This window comes from Rattus rattus, chromosome 5 (genome assembly GCF_011064425.1).
Source record: "Rattus rattus isolate New Zealand chromosome 5, Rrattus_CSIRO_v1, whole genome shotgun sequence".
NCBI lineage: Eukaryota > Metazoa > Chordata > Mammalia > Rodentia > Muridae > Rattus > Rattus rattus.
The window spans coordinates 9,425,512-9,444,755 of NC_046158.1; the positions used below are offsets into that span (position 1 = coordinate 9,425,512).

Below are 19,244 nucleotides of genomic sequence, written 5' to 3' on the forward strand. Positions count from 1 at the left end.
GTGACTGCACCCCAAGTGTAGTAAGTGGGCTATGGATTGTCAGAGAGGTCAGGTTAAAGGCACAGGTTGGCTAGATGGCCAGTTGCCAAGGTCGTGGTGGCCTAGGAGCAGCTCCAGCTTGTCCTGAGATAAGTCACCCTCACCCACTTTGGCAAGGTCTCTCTGTGTAGCTCTAACTATCCCGGCACTCACTATATAGACCAGGCTGACCTTGAACTCCCAGTACCTCCTGAGTGCTTGGATTAAAGGTGTGTGGTACCATGACTGGCTGTGCTTGCTTTCTAAAAATCAGAAAGGTCGTCAGAAGGCCGAGGACAGGGGAGTGGTTAGGAAGGCGGGAACATGGAGGGTTTTGAGCAGTTGTGGTAGGTAACTGGGAGCCATTGGATGCTCCAGAGAAGGGTGGGTCACTGTATGGTTTGAGAGAATGGGTTAGAGGCAGGAAGCTGGAGCCCAGTTGGAAACTACAGAAACAGTCCAGGAAAACTAGATGGGGTGAAACCAGGAAGGAGGGGGAGTGGGTGGACTGAGAGCCCACAGGTAAATCCCATCCTCTGCCTCGTCTGACCTGGCTCCTTACCTGACTAGGGCCTGGAGCTGTGCCGTGGGTGGGCCTGGACAGGATCAGAGCTTTTCTCCGGGCTGATTGACAGTCTCTGTGCTTCCTTTGCAGGTGTCAGACAAATTTGCCTTTGGCCTCTTTGACCTGGACTGGGATGTGTTCACTCAGCACATTGAAGGTGCCATTAACCGTGTCCCCGTGTTGGAGAAAACGGGGATCAAGTCCACTGTCTGTGGCCCTGGTGAGTGGGGAAGCTGAGCCCAGAGCAGAGGCGTCCTTCAGTCAGTCTGGATGCCAGCACTTTCCTGAGAGGGGCCGGTCTCATGTTACATGGGCTTAGCTAGGTGACTCTTAATTTTCCTCTCTAGAAGAAAACCCGACAAGCAAGGACAGCAATATATCCGTGGCATGAAGCCCATGACTCTCTGACCTCCACAATGAGACTCTAGACTCCATTTGTCCCTCGAACATGGGGTTCTTGTCTGTTAAATGGGAACGTAGAATCCTGTCCTAGCACCATGTGAGGCAGAGAAAAGACAGGAAGGCTAACTCTGTCTCTAGCACAGTGATCACCGGGTGGAACCCCCAGCTCCGCACCCCACCCCAGTCCTCACTTCCCCAACCAGGGTCCCAACCACTGTTCTTGGGTAGCCAGGACTCTGTAGGGTTAGAGTTGGGCTGGGCATGGAGAGATTTCTGGCCAGGAGTTTCCAAGCCCCTGTCTCCTCTCTGGTCTCCAGGAGGCTGAGAAGAAGGATGAGTTTAGCTCCCAGACCCTTTCTCTTTAGGTTATCAACAGAGTAGTCGCTGTCCATAGGGCACCCCAGGCTCCACCCCAGAGAGAAGTTCCTAGAAAGGAGGTAATCTGGAAAGTCGTCCATGCTGACCCTGCAGTCTGATGCATACAGAGTGATGCATACAGGCAGCCAACCCTGGGATAAGTGTGGTGCGGCCCTGCAGCCCCGCACACCTAGGGGTGTGAACTCTTTCTTACCAAAGTCAATTCTTTTCTTGGGCAAGGGTTCCCAGCCTGGCAGAGGAGTCTTCCCCACTCTCTCATGGGCATGCCTCGAAGCTAACCTAATTCCACTCAGTTGAGCGGCTAGCCTCCTGGGTAATTCTAGATCCTGCCAAGTTGAAGATCAGTGTCAGCCATCACAGAGCCAGTCAGCACTGGGCTGAGGTGGAACTTACACGTGGCCGGGTAGAAGTGGTCTCAGCAGAATCTCAGCAGTGTGTTTCCTCCTTACCATAGGGCGGACTTGAAAGTCAAACTCAGAGAGATACAGGATAGCCCAAAAGGAAACTGTCTTCAGCTTGATAGGCTGAGCTATCCAGGTGTGGGAACCCCTGGGCACCATAGTGTGTAACCTGGGAGGTAGGGACAGAACACTGCTCAACAGAGGTAGCATAGGGCTGAGAAGTCACAGGCTGGAGCCAAGCTGGTAGCAAAGGCTTATGGATGAAAGGGGAACCTGGAGGCCAAGGGACTTCCATGGGGCAAAGTGGCCAGGCCATCTCAGGAGAAATAAAGGGTCCCAGATGGAGGGTGCTGTGGCCTTCTGGGGAGTCCAGCCCTCAGTGTCTGGGAGTCCTTGGTGACTACAGAGCAGCCAGCTCAGTTTGTAGCACCGGGTGCAGCCCTGGGGAGGCCAGATGGAGCCGGCAGCTAGCCCCCATGAGCAGGCTGAGAGCACGCCTTATCTGGGATGTGGGCGAGGGCTGTGACTGGCTGTGACTCATGTCCCTGCTCAGCCAGAGTGGGACCGATGGTGAGAAACACAGGAAGAATCCCAGGGGGCATGAATGTCCCCAGCGGCTCTCTTTGTCTAATTAGCCTGGAAACTGTCACTCCCCCATGGGGCCCTATTTTGGGGAAGTATGCTTGCAAAGACAACTTGGGTCTGGTCTCTTAGCAGTGGGGTAGGTTTAGGGGTGGGGGTGGGATTGCTTTTCTCCTTGCCAGACAGCTCAGAGGCTTGGGCCTCCAGAAATCAGAGATGTCCCAGTCCTAGACTTTGGGGAGGTTTGGGGCAGATGGAGTTCACTGGCTTAGGCTGAGAATTCAGAGCCAAAGTGGCAAAAGTATTTCTACCACGCTGTTGGGAGTTCCAGGATCCTTAAGTTTCTCAGGCTTGCCCACATTAAAAATCTAAGGGAGCCTGTACTCCACACCCACCCCTCTGACTAAAGGTCTACCCCCAGCGCCCACAGACCTACCTGGGACTCCTCTTTTTGTCTTTTTAGATCTGGGCATAGCTCTTGTCACCTTCTCCAGCCAACGTGGTCCTACTCAGATGGCTGCCCCTACCCTCACTCACTCACACAGTCCAGCCTCACACAGGATGCTGGAGAGTCACTTGAGCTCCATCACAGGCCTTCTCCTCAGTGAGGCCTTCAACTAGGAGGGCCAAAAGCCATTGTCCCTGCGGACATAATTCTTCCACTTCCCTGTGGACTTTTCAGTGTAGCATCTCAGAGATCTCCACTGTATTCAGTTGGCTCACCCAGGTCTGCTTGGCTTTGAGCCCTGTCTCAGAGTGTGCTCATTCACACGCTAAGTCCTTTCGGAACACGTGCAGAGCCGATATGGAACCTTGAGCTGTATGCTGAGCTCATACTTGGCCAGCGTGTGCAGTGTGGCAGCTCAGGAGATCTTCTGTTTGGCCTCTCGCAGCCTGTATAGGGACCATTTCCTGTTCAACACGATGTCCAGCTTTGGCCTTACATGTCTTGGAACTGGGATCCAGGGATGGGCCTTCCTGTGGAGTCTTTCTCCACAGGAACGAGAGCTTGGTCCTTTGGTCCCACAGCTTCCTACTGTGTGAAAGCTTCCCTCTTCTTGCCCCATGTCTGGCTGTTCCTAAGCTTAGACACTGCCCCTCAGCAGCTCAGGCCCTAAGCACCCTTTGGGGAGCAGGATGGGTGTGTCAGTTCCCTACCTGTAGATGCTAAGTACACGGGATTGGATCTGTGCACCTTTGCTGAGTGACTGGAGGCAGCTGACCCCAGCCAGGCAGCGTTCTCTTCTGTGGTAAAGCACGGGGCAGTAATAGTTCATAGCATGCAGGACTGTGGGGAGCATCTGACTTACCTCAGGGCACTTCTACGTGACAACTTAATTTTGGCTTATTTGACTGTTTGGTTTCTGTCTGTCTTGCTGTTCCATCAGCTCTGGTGGGGGTGGTTTGTGTTGCTTAGAGCTTCCTCCCAGGGCTAAGCACATGGTAGGAGGGGCGCAAATGTTTGTAGGTTCACCCAACCCTGTAGAGTCGGTACTGGGATCCTGGTTGACCAACAGAAGAAACTAAGGCACAGAGAGGCAGGGCGGCTTTCTTGAGGAGTTAAACAGAGATGGATTTATGACTATGGTTGCAATTTCCTCTGATCTCTGAGGCACCCTGATAGCAAAGAAAATCTAATCATTCATTCACTCACTCATTCATTCATTCATTCAAGAGCACAAATGGAGCACTTGGCTAGCCTCCGTGCTAAGCCTGGGTACATGGCCTTTAGCAAGGTCTGGCCCTCACCTTAATGTTCAGCGGGCAAAGAACGACGCAGGAAGATGGTGTGGTTCATTGAGGAGAGTTGTAGCGCTATGCTGGATCAGAGGAATGCCACTTGTTGGTGGAACAGTGACAATGTTCCTGAGATGAATCTGGGCCCATGGGGTAGAGCTGGTTAGGTCATAGGTCAAGTGCTTAGAGGATCAAGGACAGGAGTGATCTGGTAGGCTCCCTTGGGGTAACTGTATTATTACCTTGGGTTATAAGGATGGGAGGTTTCAATGCAGGAGGTGTCCAAGGGTTGCCTCCCAGTCCCTATTGTCCTAACAGACTACTCCCAAGTGTCTGAGGCCTGGAGGAATCTGAGGCCTCCCCTTCTTTTCAGAATCCTTCACACCCGACCATAAGCCCCTGATGGGGGAGGCTCCTGAGCTCCGAGGCTTCTTCCTTGGCTGTGGCTTCAACAGTGCAGGTGAGGGGGCAGATGAGGGGGAGGCTCCATGTCCCTGAGCCCAGGAGGCACCCCCTGGTGGTACAGAGATAGAGGGAGGCTGGGTGCAGAGTGCAGCCCTGCTGGAAGGCATGCGGCCCCTCAACACCCAGGCATGAGAGCAGAGCTTATGTGAGGCCGCCATGGAGAAAGGGGCTTAAAGTTGGATGAGGGGGGCATGGGAAGCAGATTGCAGCCCTGAATTTCCATCTCACCAGGCATGATGTTGGGTGGTGGCTGTGGACAGGAGCTGGCCCATTGGATTGTGCATGGGCGCCCAGAGAAGGACATGTACAGCTATGACATCAGGCAAGTGTGGTGGCCGGGTGGGGAGAGCAGGACAAAGGGATGAATCTGTTTTCGGAAGGAACCTTCCTTGCTATCCAGATGACCTCTTGGAAGTGGATGCATCAAGGGTGGGAGGGGAGAAGGCAGTGGTTGGTAGACGTCTTGGAGGAACACCTGGGTTGGGCAGGCTACAGACTTTGTGGTGTCCAGGATCTCTTAGCCTAGATCCTACCTGACCCACTATTCCCATCAATAGGATCCCAACATTCTGTGCCACAGATGGGGAGACAGAGGCTAGGGAGTAGGCCCAGCTAGGATCACTGTTAGTGTGTAGGACCAGGAGCTGAGCTGAGACTGGTGGTTCTTCCTTCAATCCAAGGCCTGACATGAGTCAGGCTCAACACCGGGCAGCCTCTGCCCTGTGGTGCAGGGCAGGCAGCGTGGACAGGTGGGAATGGGTACAGAGAGTGCCTTGGGTCTGTGGGGGAGTTCTGGGCACTGAACCATGTAGCTTGGACCAGATGCTGATGGGAGGAGCCTGAAGGCATCCTAGGGCCCCATGGCCTGCTGCGAGGGCTCTGAGGCAAGAAGCAGGAGACATCCTGTTCTGTGTGACCCAGGTCCATGTCCCATTCCTGGAATAGTTACATTGACCTGTGCAGTATGGCCCTACTAGGGACTGGAGGACACCATAGGGCAAGAGACTGTTTCTTGGCCTGTTGTGTTTGCAGTGAGTATGTGCTCTTGGCCAACAGTCCCCTGAAGGGACCCAGCTGCCTGTTGACCTGTTATAGGGACAGAGTGGGGGGAAGGGACTGCTGGCTCAGCTCAGGATGTCCTGCAGCCCTGCCAGCTTGTCTCTTCTTGGCTGGATGGGAACATTGCACCCATGAGGGAGGTGATGTCTGCCACTACAAAGACAGATGGCTGGCTCTGAAAACCCCAGAATGCCACCCCTACCCGGCTTCTGGCGCTGTGAGGTCTGCTCTGTATCTCCTCAGAGACTGTGTAGTCACCATTAAGCTTCCCTCCCATAGACGCCGAATGTTCTAGAAATGATACAGCTTTAGGGACCTTAGGGAAGGGTCAGCTCGCACTCCTCCCACTGCAAAATAGAGTGGGATGACCTCACCCCCTCCAGCTGTGTGATTAGAGCCACAGAGCCATCCTCAGTGCCACCCTGCCAGCCGCAGGGACCAGATCAGCTGGGGTCACCTGTACCTGGATGGCACACCTGGGGACCCACTATAGACTACAAGCTTGTGTGTGTGTGTGTGTGTGTGTGTGTGTGTGTAAGAGAGACAGACTGACAGAGACACAGAGAGAGACAGACACACAGAGAGAGCGGGGCTGGGGGGAGGCAGTGTGAACCAAAGCCTATCTCTCTTCTGGGCCTATTTTTCCCCTTATGGACCACCTGTTTATAATTAGGTCAAGGACAAAATATGCTCCCACACCCTCTGCGAGGGACCCTCAGTAAGGGACATGTTTGTGTAGTGCAGCCAGCCTTGGGTCCTAGGTATGTCTAGACCCCAGCTGCAAGGGAAGGTCCCAGGACTTGCTTGCTTAGCACCAGGGGACACCCAGACCACAGCAGATGCTTCTCATATAGCAGAGCAGATGGGTCCTGTTGTGAGACCACACCCCCAGCTGTGTGGCCCTGGGCTAGTCCTTCTCCTCTCAGCCACAATTTCTGCATTTGTAAGATGGGAGATGGAACCACTCGTATTCCCTGCCGTTGTAGAAAGGTTTAAGCTAAATCAGGGGTAGTACTTAGCATTACATTACATAGCAAAGGACAAAAGCTCAGTATTGGGACATCTTGAGCCCACACATGTCCCTTACTGTGGGCTGGTCTCCTGACATCCTTAGCTGGGCTACTTTGAGAGAGGCGGTTTGTGACCGAGTGAAGAGGCTAGCCCAGACTTGCTGCAGGTTGGATCCTTGACAGGTTGTCCACAAGCGCTGACCCCTCCCCTTCTCGGTGGCAGGCGTTTCCACCACTCGCTCACGGACCACCCACGCTGGATCCGAGAGCGCAGCCATGAGTCCTATGCCAAGAACTACTCGGTCGTCTTCCCTCACGATGAGCCCCTGGCAGGCCGCAACATGAGGAGGGACCCCCTGCACGAGGTATATCAGGCATGAGCGAGCCGAGGAGCTAGAGGCTTGGGGTGTTGGGGTAATGGACACTGGTGGGCTGTGTCCCCTGAGCTCTGGGTGGGGCGCTGTGCCAGGCTTTGGGTGGAAGAGACTTAGCTTCCACAGGGGCTTCGGGCCAAGTGGAGAGGCAGATGTCCTGAAAGCAGACTCGGGGCGGGGGAGATAGCTCAGGCGGGATGGTGTTTGCGTGGAAGCATGAAGAACCCACATAAAAGGTGGGGCCTTGTGCCTCATGTTCATGATCCCAGCACTGGGGAGGCTCTAGAGACAGGAGGATCCCAGCCTAGTCAGTGGGCTTAAGGTTCAATGAGAAACCCTGTCCCATAAAACAAGGTGGATGGCACATGAGGACTTCCATGATTGTCCTCTTCCTACACACACACACACACACACACACCAACACACACAACATATACACATACCATACACACACCACAGACACACACACACACACCACACACACCACAGACACACACACACACACACACACTCACACACACCACCACACCACACACACACACACACTACACACACACACACACACACTACTACACACACACTACCACACACACACACACACCACACATACACACACACCACACATACACCACAGACACACACACACAACACACAAAACATATACACATACCATACACACACCACAGACACACACACACACCACATACCACACACACAACATATACACACCCACACACACCACAGACACACACACACACCACATACACACCCACCCACACACACACACCACAGACACACACACACACACCACACTCACACACACACACAGACACACCCCACACACACACCCACACCCACAACCCAACCACCCCCAACCACCCCAACAACCAAAAACCCCACCACACAAACCCACCAAACAACCACACACACACACACACACACCACACACACACCACCCACACACACACACACACCACACACACACACCACACACACACACCCCCCACACACGGTTGTAGCAGTGTGGGAGGTGGGTCTGGATGGTAGAGGGCACGGTAAGTATGCACATGCATGTGTCAGAGAGCAGCCAGGTTGGGAGTGTGGAGAGAGACCTCACATCACATTCTTGGGATGCCATCTCTGTTTTCTGGAAGATTCAAGATCAAGTTGTCACTGACATGGTGCCTGACTAAGGCCCTGTTGGCTGCGGATAACCACTGTCTTACTACGTGCTTTTAGAGCAGAGGTCCTCTCAGCAGGTCCTCGTCTTTGAAGGGGACCAGTCCTCTGTGACTAGGACCCACTCTATAACCTTATTTAACCCCAATGCTCTCCCTGTAAGCTCAGTCTCCAGACTATGACACAGTGGTTTGGGCTTCAGCTTGTTTGCTGCTGGGGGCCACAGTTCAGCTCATGGCAGGTCATTCTCTAGATTATGGATTCTTGTGAGGCGAGAGCGCTGTGGGAGCTCTGGGGAGGAGCAGTGACATGCTGGGACCTTGTTTCCTTGAGCACTCTTGGGTATGAGTGGTGGGTGGCCTGGCTCTGCATCCTGTGCATTGTCAGGCCTTGTGTGATGGGCCCTCTTCATCTCCATCCAGGAGCTGCTTGGACAAGGCTGTGTGTTTCAAGAACGACAGGGCTGGGAACGACCAGGATGGTTCAACCCCCAAGAAACAGCTCAGGTGAGCGAAGACACCAGGCCACTAGTTTATGTAACTGGGAGGCCCTGGGCCTTTCATACCCTTCCTCATCTCAACATCCTCCCAGCCACCCAAGTCAGGCTGCTCCAGTGTGCCTCGGGCTGTGGCGACAGGTCAGTAGTCTGCACCCAGGAAGCTGGGAGAGTGATCTGCACCTCAGTGGTGAGGCTCCTTTAAAGGCTGGCCTGCTTACAGTGGTCAGGTTTTCTGTGCCCACGTGGGCAAGCACTGGATGCCAGCACAGACCCACAGTGTGGATAGACTGGAGGATCCCCCTGGTTCTAGGAGGAATGCAGGCCCTTTTCACACATTGCTCAAGAATGTATATTTGGCAACACCAACTGTTAGTTGCTGTTAGTGGGAGGAATTGTGCCTCGGTGTGTCAGTTTATCCACTGAACCATCCCACATGCTGGCCTCTGGGATGCTGTAGGGGCCTCCCCAGAGCTTCCTAGGAACAGCCCCTGGGAGCAGACCACAGGGGCTTTGAGGCCCACATCTAGGTGTGTGAAAGTTTGCCCCTTGCTGCTGATGCAGTGTCCCATCCCATTCCATCTCCTTGGTTACCCGGATCCATGACTCAGTGCAGGGCATACTCAGTAACAGGGTCTTGTCTTTCATTGGTCCTGGAGGCAGAGTGGGCAGGGTGGGTTCAGCACCTCTGCTCTGGAGGTCTTAGGCAAGTAGAATTGCTTCTCATCAGGCTCCTTGGTCCCCAGATGAGAAGACTTTATACCCTACCCAGGAGCCAGTCTGGAAAACCTTGTAGGGCTAAAGCAGGTGGGACATTCCTTCTAGGGCCCCAGAGTCCAGGGGAAGTACGTCTGGCTGGGAAAGGAGAGGTACTGGGAAGGGCCTTGAAGATTTCATGGCTGGCAGGGGCACTGGGCATAACAGGTTGACTAAGGCAGATCCTCCCACTCCTGGAGCTCAACTCTTATTCCAAGAAGTGAGTGAAGCCTGTGGTTATTGTTGTAGCTGGGGTTGGGGGGATCCACAGCTCCTTTGTTTACTCTTGCAGGGGGGAAGAAGTCACTGAAGTCACAGAGTTACAGGGAGGGCATCTGACCAATGTGACTGAACTCAGGAGAGGGTGGAACAGGGGAGAGGAACCAGACACTGTAGCTTTCCCAGAATCTCCTAGGACCAGACACCAATCAGACCTGCCTAGCTTCATGCCTTGGCTCCTTAGCTTGGTCTGCACCTTGGGGCGAGCTTAACCACCTGGGATTCGGCTTCTCCGTCTGCAGAATGGGTGGCCCTCCTTGGGAGTTGTGGGCACTGTCAGTGGGGGTTGGGGGTGTCATGAATTTTCATCTCTGTGGTGGTTCCTACCCATACTTTCACCCTGCACCCGATGTCCTGGCATCAGGTGGAAGCCCTCACAGTTGCCCAAGTCCCTCTCCAGCTCACTCGGTATCTGGTCTTTTCTCTATCCTCCAGTCAGAACCAGTAAGGCAGGGATTAAGCTGTTATACGAACAATCATCCACGTGTTACGTGAGCCGTACAAATCTAACCAACTTCCGGGGGAGATTTATGGAGGACAGGACCAGGCCTGTGTCACGTTCACCCTGGTATCTGCAGAACATAGTGAGCGTCCACTGAGCAGTGGGCCCAAGCCTGCTGTGGAGAGAGGAGAGAGAGAGAGGAGGAGTGCGTGAGGTGCTATTCTTACTGCTGTGCCATGGGAAACAGCTTAAGGGAGGGGCCCCTCTATCAGCAGGACAGAGTGTCCTAGCAGGAAGGCATGGTGGTGGGAACTGAGGCAGCTGGTCACACCGTGTCTTCAGACAGGAAGGGGGGAGCAGAGAGGAAGTGGGACTGAGCCATAAAGTCTCGACCTCCCATCCTCCACCTCCAATGTGAGCCTGTGTGTGTGTGTGTGTGTGTGTGTGTGTGTGTGTGTGTGTGTGTGTGTGTGTGTGTGTTTACCTCAGGCTACGACAGGGAAGGAGGAGGAAGGCAGAGTAAAAGATGACCTCATTTTCTGCGACAGGTCCTAGACTACGACTACTATGGGGCCTACGGACACCAGGCACACAAGGACTACGCCTACAGCAGGCTGCTGGGCGATGAGTATACCTTCGACTTCCCACCCCACCACCGTGTGGTAAGCAGCCCCGGCTGGGTGGAGCCCACGGACGCCTTCTGTTCCTCCTGCAGAGGCCTCTGCTGAGCTGCCTGCGGGGTCCTGGGCTGTGAGGGGCTCCTGCTTGCTTCGAGTTCACCCCTTTCCAGTTAACACAGTTTTGTGGGAACCATGTAATGCTATTCCTTCCCTCTCTCCTCTGCACCGTAGTTTTGCCAGCACTCAGGTCTGAGGGTTTTGCCCTTGGAGGGTAACAACAGGCAGGACTGAGGACTGAGCAGCACAATGCTTTATCACAAAAGCAACCCGAGGGAAGGGGTTACTTCAGCTTTCAGCTGTCGTCCATCATGAAGGGCAGCAGCCCGGAGGCAGGGACTGTAGCAGAGACCACGGAGGGACCAGACTCACAGGTTCACTCCTCATGTCTGTCTTAGTCTGCTTTCTTAGACAGTTTAGGACCACCTACCATGGGGGGTGCAGCCCTCTGTGAGCGAGGTTTTCCTGCATCAATCATTCATCAAGAAAGTGTCTTACAACAACCAAGGTTCCTCTTCCCAGATAACTCTAGCTTGTATCAAGTGGGCAAAAACAAAATAAAACACAACTACCATCCCCAGAACAGCAGCAACAACAGCAACAAAAACCCAACCCAAACAAACAAACACACACAGACAAATCTCGGTCAGCGGCTCTGGGCCAGGACTACACCCCCGTGATCCAGGAGGGATGCAACTTCCTCTTCTTGGGGCCTGCAGAAGCCTCCAACCTCCTCGTAGTGGAGAAGGTCTAAAGCAAGGAGGGCTTGCTGGCCCTGTGCCCAAGGCCACTGGAAGGACAAAGCAGAAGAGACCAGGGCTGGGATGGCTGCACTATTGGAATCTGTTCATTGATTGGGAAAGTGAGCAGGTGAAGCTGGCCGGGCAGTTTGCCGTTCTTCTCCAAAGTCCTTGGTTCTCTACCTTTGAATACTGAGGTGCTGAGTCCTGGGGGCCAGGCATCCCTGCAGCAGCCTGTACCCCACAGGCCGCCCACACAGAATGAGCATTGGTAGTGTCCCTGCCATGCCTCCCTAGCTCCTCCGAGGACTCCAGTTGTCTGGGTATGTCACTAGGCAGAAGCTCCTGGGATCCCATGCATGTGATGTGCACCTTAGGTCGGTGCAGAGCCTGGGCCCTAGACTGTGGGCAAAGCATCAGGAGGGCATCACGGTATCCAGGGTAGGGCTTCACAGGCAGGGACGGCATCACTCGGGCCCCTCACGGTCAATGTCACTGTCACTGTGTCTCTCCAGACTCAATGGCACGTTGTGGCCAGTGCTGGTAGCAAGGGCCCGTTTGTTCCCACCGCTTTCCCCTAAGCTCGTGTGGGAAGCAAATAGTTATTGAGGCAGGTCAGAGCTCTCTGGGGAGTTTGCAGAAGTCAGCAGCTCCGTAAAGCGAAGCAGTTCCCGAGCCAGCTTGGTGCCCGGTCCCCACAACCCCCTCAAGGAGGTGCATGGCTGCGTCTGGCACCTCAACACCTGCAGCTTCTACAGCCTGTGGGACTCCCGGCCCTGGAGTGTGTGGAAGCTTGGGGGAGATGCCAATTTGGCTTAGCAGCTCCATCCAGCCTCCGCAAAGCGCACCAGAGACAGTCCCTGCATGAAACGCACACTTGTTCTCCACGCTGGCAGCTTCCCAGCCAGGCAGACAGAGTGTCAGCCGGGGGAGCTGTTTGGGTTTGGGTCAGCAGCTCTAACAGTGCCAGAAAAGGCACCTCAAAGCCCGCTGGACAGGGAGCCATCCTTAATGATGTCTGGGGAGAGGCAGAGGAGCTGAGGCCTAAGGAGGCAGCATGCTGTGCCAAGGCATGGAGTTTGCCCAGAAGCCTACTACAAGGTCTAAAAGGCTGGTTTCTCTGCCTGGCTCAGCCATGGGTGTGGTTCCGGAGACCTTCACTGTCACCCTTGTGACGAGGGCCCTTTGTGGCCATGCTAGGAACATTTCTGAGGCTTTTCACTGCACTGCTCTGAAGTCCAGAGCCCTGGGGATACCAAGAGTTGGTAGCAGCCATCTCACTCGTCGGTGAGTCGAGTCCAGCTTCCGACACACACTGGCTGTCCAGCCATGGCAGTGGCCCCTACCACCACCGTCATCTGTGCCCTCAGGAATGAAAGTGAGATTGGCACAGCCGGGCAGTGGCTAGGAGGAAGCAGCGAGGTGTGCACTCTTTTTCGTGGTCAACAGCTTTATTGAGAGATAATTTCCACCGCACCCGGTTCATTGATTGAAAACTTTCCATTCACTGTCCCCAGCAAGTCCTCGGGGCAGCTTCGTCTCTCCACAAGGAAGCCCCACAGTCACTAGGAGTTACCCCCATCCATCCCCTACTCCATCCTTGACACAGGATCAGTGAGGGACCCTGTCTCAAGAGGAAAATATGGAAATTGACAGCTTAAGACCCCCAATGTCCTCTGGCCCATGCAACCGTATATTGGCACAGCCCATACACATGTACATGCACCATACACACATACAGAGCCTAAAATAAATACACATCCTGGATGTGGGTCCCTGGTTTGATTGATGCAGAGTTCCTATGTTTCTCCCACCCCCGTTTTGCTGTCATTCTGGAACCATCTGCAACACAAACAGATTCTTTTGTGCAAATGTATAACGTTTTGATGACGCCCAATTCATCTTTTTTCCGGAGCTGGGGACCAAACCCAGGGCTTTGTGCTCCCTAGGCAAGCGCTCTACCGCTGAGCTAAATCCCCAACCCCGTCCCAATTCATCTCTTAGCCTTGTGTTGTGTATGCCTTCAACATCATGTCTAAAGTTGGCTGGGGCCACATGTGCACATACTTCTGGATTTTCTTCTAAGGGTTTCTCATTTCTGTCTGGAGTCTGGTGGGGCACAGTGACGTGTTCAAATGTCACTGTTTTGCTTGTGGGTATCCATTTGCTAAGAGGGCTCTGTATCCCCATGGAATTCCCTGCGCTTCTTGTTGAAAGCCCAGTCTCCATCAACTTCATCACAGTGATTGCCAGGCTGGGCGCTGCCCATTAAGCCACACCTCCATCCCTAGTTCAGCCCAACACTGTTTTGTCTACTGTAGCTCCCCCTCCCCGGGCCCCAGCAAGTGTTGGAATCAGGGAGTGTGACCACATCAACTTGGTCCTTCTTTTTTTAGGTTGTTTAGCAGTCTGGCCCCTTGAGACTCCGTGTGAATTTTAGCATGAGCTAACCTTCTGCAAAGGATCCAGCTGAGGCTGTGATAGGGACTGAGTCAGGTCTGCAGGTCAACCCGAGAGTGTGGCCTTCTTGCCACACACGTATGGTGCCTTTCCATTGGTTTTTGGTCATTATAGTTTCTTTTCAAAAACATCCTTCCTAGGTCCCGAGGAGACGGTTCAGTCAGTAGTGGGCTTGGTGTGCAAACATGAGGTACTGAGTTCAGATCCCTAGGCTGGACATAAAGAGTCAGGTCCTGGAGAGGCAGAGACTGGAGGACGCTGACCAAGCCAGTCTAGCCAATCGGCAAGCTTCAGGGTCAGTGAGAGAGCCTGTCTCGAAAAGTAACACGGAGAGCAACCGAGGAAAACGCCAGCTATCAACCCATGGTGTCCACACCTACATGTGCACGCGCACACACATTTTTACCTTTTATAATAAGAACTTTGCATTTCTGTTGTCAAGCTTATGTCTTGGTATTTTTATCGCTTTGGGGGCTGTGGAGAACGAACAATTTTTTTTTTCCTCTAGATTGCCCCATGTTAACGCACAGACCTGCAGTGGGTTTTGTACGTTGGTCGTCTCTCCTTTGGCTTGCTGTGTGTTTAGCTTTCTCTGGTTTCTTGAAGAGGAAGGCTGCATCCCTAGTTTGGACTTCTGGTCCTCCTGCCTCCACCTCCCTAGCTCTGTGCCACCATACCTGGTTTTTAGGGCAATTGTTTCGAGAGCTAGAGCCTACTTATGACTCGTGCCCAACGTCCTCTGTGTGCTTTCTGTTCCGGGTGACCCCTGAGCTGGGATGACTGAGAGGCTGGGAGGGAGGCGGTGGGGGGGCTCTGGGTAAGTGTGTCAGGAGGCCCATCCTGACGGCCCCAGGGCTGTTATCCCACAAAGCCTCTCCTCCACGGGGCCTTTCAGATCCAGAAGGAATGTGTGGCCTGCAGAACGGCTGCTGCGGTGTTCAACATGTCTTACTTCGGGAAGTTCTACCTTCTGGGGGCAGACGCCAGGAAAGCTGCAGACTGGCTCTTCTCGGCAGATGTCAACCGACCCCCAGGTACTGGGCCCAGTGCTCTCCTGCTTCAGAGTCAGATGGAATTCCCTGGGCACAGGGACGAGGGGCAGACAGGTGGCCTATTGTTCTTCCCCGGGTCTAACCATTCTGCGGCCTGGCCCTCTATGCCCTGTCGCCCACCCCAACCCAGGGTCTTCCCCTCTTCCACCCTTTCTTCTTTCCCCTTCCTGGACGCCTTCCTCTTTTGTTCACAGAAGGAATGCTGGGCCGCAGTACTCAGAGGGTGGCACCTGCTGGCACTTGAACCCAGTCACTCCCCCCCACTATCATTGCGCTTTTCCTGCGTGGTTGCCAGAATCAAAAATCCATAATGCTTAGTTAAAAATCGAGTCTTGAGTAAATAATGAACAATTTTTGTTGTGGTGTATCCTATGAAATATTTGGGATAATCAACTTTTTTTGTCACCCGCCCACCCCGCTGTCCACCCTGCTGTCCTCGTCTTCATTCCTTTTCCATAGCTCTTGTCACAAGTCCCACAAGATGGGCGCTTTCAAATAAGAAATGGATTAACTCGTGGTCCTGCAGGGCAGAGGTCAGAATCGGGGTGCTAGCTGAGTGTCCTTGCTCCAAGGTTATGAGTGGGGTCCTGCCTGTCTCCTCCAGTTTGGTGCAGGCTGGGAGCCTTGGCTTTGCTTGGGTTGTAGCTGTTTCATTCCTCCTTGCCTCTGATGCTACGGGCCGCACTCCCTGTCCTTTCTTTGTGTGTGCATGTGTGAGTGTGCATGCACATGTGTGCACACATGCTTGTTTGCGTGTGCATGTGTGTGTGCATATGTACATGCATGCATATGGGTCAGAGGGAAGTCAGGTCAGAGGCAGTCTTGGGTGTCACCCCTCGGGAACCATCCATCTTGGTTTTATGAGACAAAGGTTCTCACTGACCTGGAGCTCCTCAAGTAGGCTAGACTGGTCATCCAGTGAGCTCCAGGGACGCAGCATTGGAATTCCAAGTGTGCCCCACCATGCTTGACTTTCTCACGTGGCTCCTGTGGTTTGAACCTCCCCAGGCCTCAACTTTCCTCTCTTTCTAAACAGTCCCACTAGGTGGGAGCCCATCTGAGTAACCTTGCCTCGCACAGGGATATAAAGGCCCCATATCCAAATAAGGTCTCACCCACAAGTCTTGGGGTCACACCTCTAACATGTCTGTCTTCAGCCTGTGACACCCCGAGTGAGCATCCCAGCAGCCCCACGTGCAGCTGGGTTTTGCTGTTGTGAATCTTCCATCAGCTCTACCCACCTGCTCACCCCCTCCACCACCAGCTTGTCCTCCATCCCTCCCTACCAGACACATCTCTGCCTATCTACCAGGTGCACACCCTTCTACCCATCCCATTTACCCCCTCCACTCCTCTTCCTGCCCACGGGTCACCAACATGACCGCTTCCCCCATAGACAGTGATTCTGCCATATCAGGCACACTGATGTGGATGATGAAGATGGGGATGAGGGAGGAGCCAGGCAACCATTTCCAAAGAAATCCCTCCCCAGATGGCAATCACGGATAACCTCATCAATGATCTGGTTGGTTGTAATAGGGTAGGAGGCCTTATGAGGGAGACCTCATATTGTGGGTCCTCCAGGCTTTGAGGAGGAACGAGCTTTGGTAGAGCTCACATCTTGGTCCTTGTTGCCAGGCTCTACGGTGTACACATGCATGCTGAACCAACGGGGAGGCACCGAGAGCGACCTGACTGTTAGCCGCCTGGCCCCTGGTGCCCAGGCCAGTCCCCTGGCCCCTGCCTTTGAAGGTAAGGTTGTCGTGAGAAGTGGCACTGGCACAGATGTGACCTGCTCAGAGGACTGGCAAGTTACCAGTGTCCAGAAGGTCAGGGAGGGTTATCCAGGACAACTGTGTAATTACCTGTCATGTCCACTCGTGGTCAGGACCTAGAGATTATTGGTCTCATTTCAGGCTAAGTGCAGGCTGTGTTCGGGTGGTTGTGCTGTCGCTCTGAGCACTGTGTAATTATGCCTTTGAACCTGTTGGGGCTGTGGCATGTTGGAGCAGCCTTGGCGTGGGTGCACTCAGCCTAGCTACCCAGGCTAGCATCAGCCCAGAGCAGGCTACATCTCCCACTCAGAGCTCAGTCTCTTTCCACCGTGCCATCTGGGCTAGTCCCAGTCTGTGAGCTGCTGCCCGTCTCAGGCAGGTCCCCCGATGCTGGGCTCAGTGCCCCCTCTGTGTCCTTCCACTCCTCCTTGCACACCCGTAATGACGGGCAGCTCAGCACTCTAGCCCTGTTCACACAGCTTCAGCTGTTACATGTAGACAAGACTTCCTCCTGTCACCCCAACCCTGGATCCCACCTGTCAGCTCCTATGGGCCAGCTCTGCCTCCTGTCCCGTGGCCTATGTCCACCAGGAGAAGAGAGGGAACAGAGTGGGCATGTATTTTTTTTCCAAGAAAGGCATTGGTACTTCTAAAGGGTGGTTTGCAGGGAGGAGGTAACAACTATGTGGCTCTCTGAGCTGCTATCCAAGAGGCTGACAGTGGACAGTGCTGACCCATATGGAGATGTGACTACTTCCTAGCTCTCCCCACTGTTTGTGTCTTAGTGGAACTTAATGAGGCGCCACTAAGCTCCAGTCTGGTCATGGGACAGAGGGGGAGTCAGTACCCTTATCCCTGTGTGTGATATGGCCAGAGGTCTGATTTAACTGGGGGTTAAAGCGAGGACCAAGCACATCTCAGCATGTACTTTGTTTATCCCAGAGCTATATCCTCACCACCCTGTTTTGCAATTTTTACATTTTGAGACCTTAGCTCTCTGAGCCTCAGTTTCTCTACCTGCCCAGCTGCTACAGGAATGAGTAAAAACGAAGGAGCCAGGAGCCTCCCAAGCCTCAGTTTCCTTATCTTGGCAATAGGGACCTTGCTGGAATTTTTCAAGGAAATGCTTTGTGATATATTACCCTGTGCCTCCCACCCGGTGCACAGTTCCTGGGGCTGAGTGCTTGGGGGAGACACCCAGAGGGCATGACCAGATGATCCAGTGAGCCCCATCCCCTGGAGGCTGTGGATCCGAGGGATACCCCAAAAGCAGCAGAGAAACGGCTCCTTCACTGACACAGGTCCCCTGATGAATATGCATCTCATTAAGTATGTGTATATTTAATATGCATGTTAATTATGCATGCGGCCCAGAGCTCCAGTAAGTCAAGAGAATGTGATGATTTACATGCGATCAAGGCTGTGTGCCAAGCAGCTGTCAATCTCGGAAGCAATTTTAAATCAATCTTTATTCATCTTTCTTAATATTATAAAAGGTGTGCTTGCTTGTCAGAAACACACCGACATAATGAGATTGGCATACGAGACCTGCCACCCACAGAGCTCGCCCCACATCTGGAAATGGTAGAGAGGAGCTTGGGGTGAGACTCTGCCCCTTGGCTCACGTGGATCTGCCCTGCTCTGTCTCAGTAGAGCAGACGAATGGGGAGGTTGCCCAGGGCAAGCAGGCACATTATTCTCAGACCAACTGGTAGGAAACTCAGGCTGGTAGCCGGATGTGGGCCGAGATATACATGTGACACACAGAGAGAGAGAGAGAGAGAGAGAGAGAGAGAGAGAGAGAGAGAGAGAGAGAGAGAGTGTTGAGAGTTGGTTATGGTAGGATACCTTTTGGACTGGGATTAAGAACACTGTCCAGAATTCAAGCAGGGACCAGGGAGCTTTCTGTTTGTTCTCTCTCTCTCTCTCTCTCTCTCTCTCTCTCTCTCTCTCTCTCTCTCTCTCTCCTCCCTTCCTCCCCTCTCCTTTTTCTTCCCCTGTCCCCTTTTCTCCCTCCCCTGTCTCCTTCCTCCTATCCACCTGTCACCCTTCTTTCCCTCCCTCCTCTCTCCCCTTCCCTCTCTCTTTTTCTCTCTCTCGATGTCTCTCTCCCTTTCTCTCCCCTCCCTCCCTCTCTCCTATCCCCCACAGTCTCTCTTCCTCCTGAGGAGGAAGGGCGTGAGGCTTTGGTGGGCTCTGATCGGTGCTCTGGCAGCATTTTGCCCCTGAAGGCTCCCTGTGCTGGAGGCAGGCCCATTGTACAAGACAGGAGAAGCTCGGGAAGATGAACAGATACTGCTGTGGGACAGGCTGGCCAAAGCCTGTGTACCTCCCAAGACGGCATCCTTCCACGGGTGTGTGTGTTCCTGTGAGGTGTCTCCAAAATAAAGGTGCCAG

The 19,244-nt window shown here is 53.7% G+C and overlaps 1 protein-coding gene across 1 annotated transcript in view; it reads left to right on the plus strand.

The window, feature by feature from the left end:
- Sardh (sarcosine dehydrogenase) overlaps positions 1 to 19,244 on the plus strand; it is a 62,450-nt gene that overhangs the window by 13,602 nt on the left and 29,604 nt on the right. The window contains exons 9-16 of the mRNA XM_032902992.1: positions 674 to 803; positions 4,457 to 4,543; positions 4,780 to 4,870; positions 6,841 to 6,982; positions 8,593 to 8,676; positions 10,692 to 10,805; positions 14,916 to 15,054; positions 16,711 to 16,824. Coding sequence (XP_032758883.1) covers positions 674 to 803; positions 4,457 to 4,543; positions 4,780 to 4,870; positions 6,841 to 6,982; positions 8,593 to 8,676; positions 10,692 to 10,805; positions 14,916 to 15,054; positions 16,711 to 16,824 — 901 coding nt within the window. The remainder of the gene's footprint in view (positions 1 to 673; positions 804 to 4,456; positions 4,544 to 4,779; positions 4,871 to 6,840; positions 6,983 to 8,592; positions 8,677 to 10,691; positions 10,806 to 14,915; positions 15,055 to 16,710; positions 16,825 to 19,244) is intronic.